The sequence below is a fragment of the Quercus suber genome, unplaced genomic scaffold (genome assembly GCF_002906115.3).
Source record: "Quercus suber isolate HL8 unplaced genomic scaffold, Cork oak 2.0 scaffold_448, whole genome shotgun sequence".
In the NCBI taxonomy this organism is placed as follows: Eukaryota; Viridiplantae; Streptophyta; class Magnoliopsida; order Fagales; family Fagaceae; genus Quercus; species Quercus suber.
In genome coordinates, this window is record NW_027069899.1 from 52,181 (window position 1) to 61,505 (window position 9,325).

The 9,325-nt window shown below is 32.4% G+C and overlaps 1 protein-coding gene across 3 annotated transcripts; it reads right to left on the minus strand.

The window, feature by feature from the left end:
* Positions 1-2,959: 2,959 nt before the first annotated feature.
* LOC112003902 (ceramide synthase 1 LOH3) lies at positions 2,960-8,658 on the minus strand. Of its 3 annotated transcripts, none has more exons than XM_065762223.1 (6): positions 8,463-8,658; positions 5,728-5,957; positions 5,407-5,562; positions 4,953-5,138; positions 4,110-4,294; positions 2,960-3,215 (listed from the first exon to the last, which is right to left on the minus strand). In XM_065762223.1, exons 1-6 carry the CDS (start codon positions 8,589-8,591, stop codon positions 3,184-3,186), a joined length of 918 nt encoding a protein of 305 aa, XP_065618295.1. In that variant the 5' UTR covers positions 8,592-8,658; the 3' UTR covers positions 2,960-3,183. The 3 variants fall into 3 exon arrangements, with proteins under 3 accessions (XP_065618295.1, XP_023891895.2, XP_065618296.1); XM_024036127.2 differs by lacking the exon at positions 8,463-8,658 and adding an exon at positions 7,286-7,546; XM_065762224.1 differs by lacking the exons at positions 5,407-5,562; positions 8,463-8,658 and adding an exon at positions 7,286-7,548.
* Between the last annotated feature and the right edge of the window lie 667 nt (positions 8,659-9,325).

A 9,325-nucleotide genomic window follows, 5' to 3' on the forward strand; every position in this document is an offset into this window, starting at 1 on the left:
AGCTTGAAGAGGATCAGTTGTTCTCAATAGAAGAATATGGCTATGCCATCGTTCCTTCATGCTGAAGTCAAATAGGAAGAGAAGTACAGTGCAATAATTGAATTATTAGTTCTGGTGCAATTAATATTGTCATTCCAGAATTTCCCAGTACATTAACGGTAATAGCAGTGTACATAGAATTTTTTTTTTCTCATTAGCTCTCTAGTCTTGACATAGAATAGACACCAGACTTTCTTTGAACCGAGGGACCGTCAAAAGTCAAACGGCAAGAAGTTTGAAAAGTAACAGTACTAGTAGAAATCATTGAGACCAATGATGAAATTGTGTGAAATTTGATGATCTAAAGGGAATTGCCGTGAGGATCAAAACCAGTGACAACTCTAGGAATTTTTTGGGTGTTCATTAAGAGCGTTTACACTAATTTTTTGGGTGTTCATCAGTTTGTGTAAAATGACTAAAGAGCCAAATTTTGCACAACCAACCCCAAAATCGCCAGTCAGCTTATTTACTATCGTGCAAAATGCATTTATAGTTACAGCAATTGTGCAAATATAGATAGCTACCGCTCATATGCAAATTTGTTTTTTAATACTTTCTTGGCTTTGAGAGAGAGGAGAGAGAGATGATTCAGGAGACTAATAAAAAAAAAAAATTGAGAAAAGAATACTAATACTTTAGGGTGTGTTTGGTAGAGTGGATATTAGGGAGGATGGAAAAAAATGAGAGATAATGAGGATATAAAATTTTTTAGAGAGTGTTTAGTTGGGGGAGGGAGAGAGGAAAAATGATAATAAGGCCCAGATGATTTTTCCCCGGGCCCATAAAAAAGTTCTCACTAAAATAGGGAGAAAATTAAGTAGGAGAGTTTGATAAATAAACGACGAATATGCCCATATACACTTGCACCTGGGCTTTGTCTAATATGGTTTTTTTTTTTTTTTTTCTTTTTTGATTTCCTAGGCAGACTTCGTCCAGTACGTTGCTCTCCTTTTCCTTCTTTTTTCATTTTATTCTTTTGCTTTCTTCTATGTTTTTTTTTTTTTGTTTTTATTTATTTATTTAGACATGATTTTTTTTTTCTTTAGATGTGATTTTTTTTTTTTATAAATTTGGGTGATTGCATTTTTTTTGTTTGTCACTTTTCTGTTTTAACTGGGCATCATTTTTTAATAAGGGTATATAAGTAAATTTATACAAACTCTTTTTTTTTTATCCTCCATTTTTCACTCCCAACCAGACAAAAAAAAGGAAAATTAAAATCTTTTTATTCTCCACTTTTCCACCTCTCCAACCAAACAGACCCTATAAACTAGTGTAAAATAAATAATTTGATGTGATATTTTTGAAAAGTGGTTATATGAAATAGAAAATGTAAATTTTTATGCTAAAATGGACCCAAAAAAATGTGACAAGCTGATGAAAAAGCTCTAAGAGACTTAAATTATACAAAATCTTAAAAAAATAAAATAAAAAAAACTAATATATTGACATAAAAAATAAATAAAATATAAAAACGCCACTCAAAAATACATGAAATCTTACAATTTCCTTCTATTAAATTGAAAATTCAACCAACTTTAATTTTTGTTGTTGCAATATTTTTATTGTGCGTATAGTATTACTTTATTAAAATAATTTTTCTTAATACTTTAATTTTTATTATGTTCATAACATTACTCTATTCATGTACAATTTAACTCAACTCAATTTTTGTTGTTTGCATTTTGTTATATCCATAGTATTATTTTTATTGTTACTCAACTTATTAGTCTTTGTAGTTGGCAACTTTAATTTCTTCACCCCAAAACTTAAGAAAGTGGGTTTACTCAACAATGTTACCACTTATTCTTCTCACTGTTAACTGAGTGATGTTGGACTGATCACTTAAGCAATCACACCATTCAAATGTGAATATTCCAACAAGAGGAGAGCTAAAGCTTAAAAGAGTTAAACTGTTGGAAGCTGAGAGGCTCCTCCCAGTTTTGAGCGTCAAAAGAACGCAATGGTACATTTAACCCTTTCTGGTGAAAAGATGCTCACAAAATAGAAGCAAAGCTTGGGCCACATGGAAGAATGGAAGGTGAGGCCTTCTAAAAGTCATTACTTTATGAATTAAAGCTTGATGCAGTGCCAAGAAGAACATGAAATTGGATTTGGTTTTAGATACATATGATCTAAACCTGTCAACAACATTATCAAAGCTTGATGCAGCAACATTTGGAGTTCTAAAAGGTATGTTTAGGGAAGCATAGAGCCTTTATATGCGTTATTTGTTTTTATTTATATTTTGGGGAGTGCTTAATTTTTGTAAGTGATTGAGGTACTTAGATACATGCAATATTAAACTTAAGATATGAAATGGTATAATTTTATTTTCTCTGTTCAATTCATGTCATATTTTTAATCTCTTGACATGTATATTTAGTTTTGCAAATTAAAAATTATAAACCTTAAATCTTAGATGTTCAGCTTTCAAAGGTTCATGTGTTTTCTTTATAAAAAATAATAATAATAATAATCCTTTAAAAAAGGAAATAATAAGAATTTTTATATTGAAAATGTCAAATGTAAGAGCCAAATATATGGATGAAAAAAAATCAACAGGCATGTAGTGGCATTTTTAGGGTCTAATTAATTATGGTTACTTATATATGGATATATTATATATATTTCAAATTTTTTTTCTTCATTATTTTAGTGACATATAATACATAATCGAAATTAATTTTGCAAACATTGTAACACATGAGCATTATAAAATAACTACCACACATCTCTGATGCAATGGTCACTTCACAAGTGTTTGTGGGGTGTGAGAGCAAAAGCCGGAGTTCAAGCTTCCAAGAGAGAACTTCACACACATACACTTAGATTAGGTTAAAGTAGAATTTTTATCTAGTATAAATAAATAAATAAATATATATATATATATTAAAATAACTAATAATGAACACACGTATTGCGCAAGACACCCGTTAGTTATATAAATAACAGACAAGTACAGCCCAATGTATCTTAGTGTTCTGATGAGAAAAAGTAGCATAGAGACGTCTATATGCATAAAATCACCAGCTTCCACCTTATTTGTAAATATCTGCATGAAGAATAGCAGCATAAATCATGCTGAAGCAAGGAAACTATCATTGCAAAAAGCCCTTGGTGTTCTTCAATATTTGTTGATTGTCAATCATTGTGTTCAGTATCACTTTCAGAATCTGCAGAAAACAAAGCCATCAAAGATTTCAGAACTTAGGTGACAGCTATAGAGCATATTTCTTCCTATCCCATATCCTTATTACAACTAGCTTTGTGATGGCCATTTTGAAAACATATGAAAACAACTTCAACTTCAATGCAATGAATACTTGCACAATTTCTCTTGGGACAATCAAACAATTTTGAACTATGATACCGGCTCTAACTAATATTATGGTGAAGACATGACTAACATCTCTCAGGAATTGTGTATTAGATTGAAAAATAATACCAGCCAATATATTGAAATCAAAATGACCATACACAAAATGGTCTGTCAGAGGGCTGCAATGGTCAGAATGATACTGTATTATTCACTAGTAGCAAACAGGGTGATGCATATTCTCAATTATAGCTTTTCCAAGACTTTGGACAATTTCAAATTTAATTCAATAAAATTTCCGAGCGAAATATATATTTTTTTTAAATCACTAACCATGAATGTACTGAAATTTAAATATTAGCCCTAAAATAAAACGGCCATTAATGGCCTTGGTTTGTCTAGGTTTCAAAGTAAAACATGAATAAAACCAAACATAAATCTAAAAATCCCTTGGGCCTACAAACGTTACTGAAAATTCTCATTGCTAATCAACTAATTACTATCTCCTTTTATTTTTATTTTATTATTCTCTTTAATTGATACGGGTAACAATAATATATAGTGTAATGCACATAGCACAGTGTATGCAAGTATTATGACAATGATTCTGACCCTTAGCCCGTCTTCAATTAAATAATTCTTATGTGCATTTATACTTCCTCCCCCACCCCCACCCCCATCTTTTCTCACGGTAGATGCTTGTGCAGGTGTCTATGTGCAAGTACCAAAACCACAAAATTATGCTACTTACCAGATCTAACATCATCACTGATCTGGCCTCTTGCATGAATTTGATTCACCACCATTATAACCATCAACTTCCACCAATAGATATGCATAATTAGCAAGCAGAACAGAAGAGTATTGAACAAATAATAATATATAGATCCATCTATCATGTGCTTCTCCATGTCCAAGGTCAAAAGAACTTCATAGCTGCCAGAGAGAAAGGAAACATAGTTGACCTCTTTAGGGAGAATGATCAAAATCAGGGAAAGTACAATTGTTCATATGTTCAGAGTAGAAAAACATATAGAAGGAAACAGTTGTTTACTACATCCAAGCAGATGATTAACTGTGCTTTTCATACATGTGACACTAAGAAATCCTAGTAGGAAAGGGCCACATCTTAAACTATACTCAAACTTAATGCACAACGGATAAATTCTTTGATGTGAAAAGCACAGTTCTGAAAATCATGGGAGAAAGATTTATATTGCAGAAACCTGAAGGAGCAATTAGAGTTGGAAAAAAACACAAGGGGACCCTCTTTACATTTAAAATAAAAAAGAAAAAGAAGAACTGCCATTGAAAATTAAATGAAAAATGCACTTATTGTCATCTTGTCCTGAAAAAATTAAAGGAGTGATCCTCAAATTCCTTATGGAAAAAAAAGTGTTAAGTTACACAAAATGATAATAATTGGTTTTACTCATGACCATGCATCTTTATATGTAGTGCGCCTACACACACACACATAAATTCATGATTTCTTATCAATATATAAACTTGTTGCTCATGCCACAATAGAACACTGGTAAGGAGGCTCTCAATAAGTATTGGTAAATAGGTTCATGCTACATGTAAAAGTCACCTAGTGCTCCAAATTATCCAGAATGGGTAGTAGATAAGGCGGAGTACAGTCCAACACAAAACAAACGTGACGAAACAAATGCTTGCCATCCCCTCAAAGCCACTATATTTTGACATCTTTGCAACTTCCATAATCACGTCAGTTCCTTCATGGAGAGCTAAAATAACTGAACCAACACGAGCAAACCTGCAGGTGGCAAAAGCAGATTAAAAGAGCTAAAGAAGACACAGTGCATCTTGTTAATCTAAAATTTAGGAAATGTTAATATGTAAAATCATCAGCTGAAGAGCATGACCAACATTTAATTATTCTTTTTAGCATGAAAAGACAAAGATGAGGCTTCGCAGACGGCCATCAATCATTCCTTTTCATATGCAATCAGGATTTGCACACAATTCGTCTTAAAGTAACAAAATGAAAAATCAAGCTAAAAGCTGAAGCCCTCTAAACGTACTTAAATATGTATGACAACGTGATTAATATAACAGTTGCTACGTGATGAGCCATTGATACCAAAAAGTCTGAACGTCTTGTTTCCCAAAAGACCAAAGCAAAGAAGGAGTACAAATAAAATCCAGCAGAATAGATGTACAATCCCTTCAATTTTAATCTGCCAATCAGAGCAAGAGGGGTTAATTATGTGGTTATGCCATATGAGATGCAAATCATTTTCATCAAGAAAAATTACATGAAAGATCAAACATTAAATTAAGCCAATTCTACAACTTGAATTTGACATTGATAAATGCCCTGTATGATGAGTGTGGAAAGTTACTTAATTTTCAGATCTGGCCAGACCTGATCTCCAGGTCCTACCCAAAAGTATTTGGTATTAGTGAACCATGGCTCATCATAGGTGACAGAAAGAGCCAGAAGCTCTTCAGAAAGATAATAGATAAATTTCCATGCTGACTCTTTGAATTTATTGATTTTCTTCCTCTTAATGTGTGTTGAGACGTCCAATACGGCATGATTCTTTCCAAAAATCAATCGTCTAGCTAAATTCTGCAACAATCAAACATCTGGTTCAAACTAAGCTAACAATTCCGACAAACAAGATCTTGTAAAGTGACTTTTTTTAAATAAAATTTTTAAAAAAATGCAGAAAGGAAACTCAATAATGTTTTTGAAGGGTTAATGAACTTCAGACTTTAGATGTCACACATAAGAAGGAACCATTTACTACAACTGAAAATCATAAAGACCACAGCATTCTTGCCAAATGAATGATAGTCACCAGCAAAGCATGCATATAAACATCATCACTCCATCAGGATAAGCTCAGATGGTCAGATTTGCACTCCATAAATTTCAATCGTTCACCAAGTCAGAGCTGACAGTGGTTCTAACAAAAGGAGTGTTTGCAGCCTGGTTGGCTGTATTTACAACTATGTGGGCATGATAGTAAATTTGCACCAGTTTTAGGGGAAGCATGGAGTGGAATGGTTTGTTCATTCAAAAATATTCTAATATTCTAATAAAGAATCTAACTGCACTTGCACTTTTTTGCTCTATTTGATGAATTCTTGATACAGAACTTTTCGACATATCTTTAAACATAAATGTATCACTACAAGTCCTACAGTAACAAAAATTTTATTTCACTCACTGAAGATAACAGGCAATTGATGCCATATAAAATAGAAGGTAAGATAGATCACATGACAAATAATTCTTCTAGTGAGATTGACCATAATCATAATCTAAAAAAAGCATGCTAAATACAAAACAGTTCAAAATGGAGCTCACACTAGAGCCTATTCTCCATCATATTTCAAACCATTATATATGTAAGAGCAGCTGAAGTGCATAAAAGATGTTACATCTTAATTCTTCTTAACATAAGAGCAACTGAAAAATGTGTAGCATATATGCAAAACGTGTCTCCTCTCCATTTTCAAGTTTCTTCATTTCATCCATTTCATGCTTCAGATTAAATTTTACAAATCTAAACGTGTATTAAATGACGCAGCAGTTACACCATTAGATCCAGAACATAAAATCTGGACCATAAAATTGATGAAATTAAACCAAATTTTAAAATAGAAAGAATCTTATTCCTTCACATATTGACCAATGTACTTGTTTGTATATAATTTACAGTATCTACAATAAATTATACTGTACTATGTCACTTCATCATTTCACTTCACTGAAAGACTTTAAAAGATCTGAGACAGCTTGCCGTACTTACATAACAGTAACAAAACAACAACACTTGACTATTTCTATTAAAAAAGAAAAAAAAAAAAAACAAACAAACAAACAAAATCATAGGATAGTGCTCTAAAAAAAGGATTAAACATAGGAGACAAAACTGGTAAAGAATTTACCTCAAAAACATATCTGTCAAGAAAAAAGCGAACTGTAGGGAAGATGAGAGCTAAGAGGGGAACGAACACCAAGTCTTTGGGTATTGGGTATGATTCCTGCTCCCATCTAGTGGCCTTCAACACATCCATTTGAGTTTTCTTTTTTTTGGAAGGGAATTGAAGAGTTTTAGAGGCAGAGATGGAAGACCAGATATGGCTAACTGAGTTTGTGTGCACATAGTGAAGACTGAATGGTTGACTCTGGATAACAGAAAAGTACAAAGTTGATGCTGACACCCAACATGTTTTACTCTCTCCGTATTGGATGGGCATATTTTTTTAAGTAATTTCAGAGTGAGTTGCTACGACGTCGGATTGAGATCGGACACAATTCCTTTTCTTTTTTCTTTTTCTTTTTTTCTCATACAATTTTTTTACTTCTTTCGTGTTTATATATATACTTTTAACCTTTTAAGCATTTTTTACTCTTTTTTTTTTTTTTTTTTAATTCAGAAATTGAGATTGAATGTAGCTTTTCTTTTATAATTCTTCTAGTGAGATTGACCATAATCATAATCTAAAAAAAGCATGCTAAATACAAAACAGTTCAAAATGGAGCTCACACTAGAGCCTATTCTCCATCATATTTCAAACCATTATATATGTAAGAGCAGCTGAAGTGCATAAAAGATGTTACACCTTAATTCTTCTTAACATAAGAGCAACTGAAAAATGTGTAGCATAAATGCAAAACGTGTCTCCTCTCCATTTTTAAGTTTCTTCATTTCATCCATTTCATGCTTCAGATTAAATTTTACAAATCTAAACGTGTATTAAATGACGCGGCAGCTACACCATTAGATCCAGAACATAAAATCTGGACCATAAAATTGATGAAATCAAACCAAATTTTAAAATAGAAAGAATCTTATTCCTTCACATATTGACCAAAGTACTTGTTTGTATATAATTTACAGTATCTACAATAAATTATACTGTACTATGTCACTTCATCATTTCACTTCACTGAAAGACTTTAAAAGATCTGAGACAGCTTGCCGTACTTACATAACAGTAACAAAACAACAACGCTTGACTATTTCCATTAAAAAAGAAAAAAACAAACAAACAAACAAATCATAGGATAGTGCTCTAAAAAAGGATTAAACATAGGAGACAAAACTGGTAAAGAATTTACCTCAAAAACATATCTGTCAAGAAAAAGGCGAACTGTAGGGAAGATGAGAGCTAAGAGGGGAACGAACACCAAGTCTTTGGGTATTGGGTATGATTCCTGCTCCCAACTAGTGGCCTTCAACACATCCATTTGAGTTTTCTTTTTTTGGAAGGGAATTGAAGAGTTTTAGAGGCAGAGATGGAAGACCAGATATGACTAACTGAGTTTGTGAGCACATAGTCAAAGATAGAATGCTTGACTTTGGGTAACAGAAAAGTACAAAGTTGATGCTGACTCCCAACATGTTTTACTCTCTCCGTATTGGATGGGCATATTTTTTTAAGTAATTTCAGAGTGAGTTGCTACGACGTCGGATTGAGATCAGGCACATTTCCTTTTCTTTTTTCTTTTTCTTTTTTTCTCATACAATTTTTTTACTTCTTTCGTGTTTATATATATATATATATATATACTTTTAACCTTTTAAGCATTTTTTACTCTTTTTTTTTTTTTAAATTCAAAAATTGAGATTGAATGTAGCTTTTTTTTTTAACTCTCAATCTCAATTATGAAAAGCTATTGCGTGCCAGTGCAATACTTATCTTAATTAACATTTGGCTCCCTAGGGCCATCACAATTGAAAGTAAGAAGAGTACGTGGGTGTCTCTAGACTTTTCACCAACATTCAGATGGCCTAATTGGAAAAATATGGGGCCAACAACTCTCTAGACTTAAATTTGAGTTTCAACAACTAGTTGTGTATTGATGTTCCTTATATCTCATCTTCATCTCAAACAATCCAAAAAATAATAAGTGAGTTTCTTACAGATCAGGAGTATGGGGTCTTGCTCGAAAGCGAATAGGATGCTACTATGGTCACGCCT

Excerpts from the sequence above, each read along its gene's own strand:
- LOC112003902 (XM_065762223.1), bottom strand. The coding sequence starts at position 8,591 with ATGGATGTGTTGAAGGCCACTAGTTGGGAGCAGGAATCATACCCAATA. Across the intron at positions 4,295-4,952 it reads TGGATAATTTGGAGCACTAG|CTATGAAGTTCTTTTGACCT; the intron begins GTGACTTTTACA and ends TCTCTCTGGCAG. Across the intron at positions 3,216-4,109 it reads CAGTGATGATGTTAGATCTG|ATTCTGAAAGTGATACTGAA; the intron begins GTAAGTAGCATA and ends TGTTTTCTGCAG.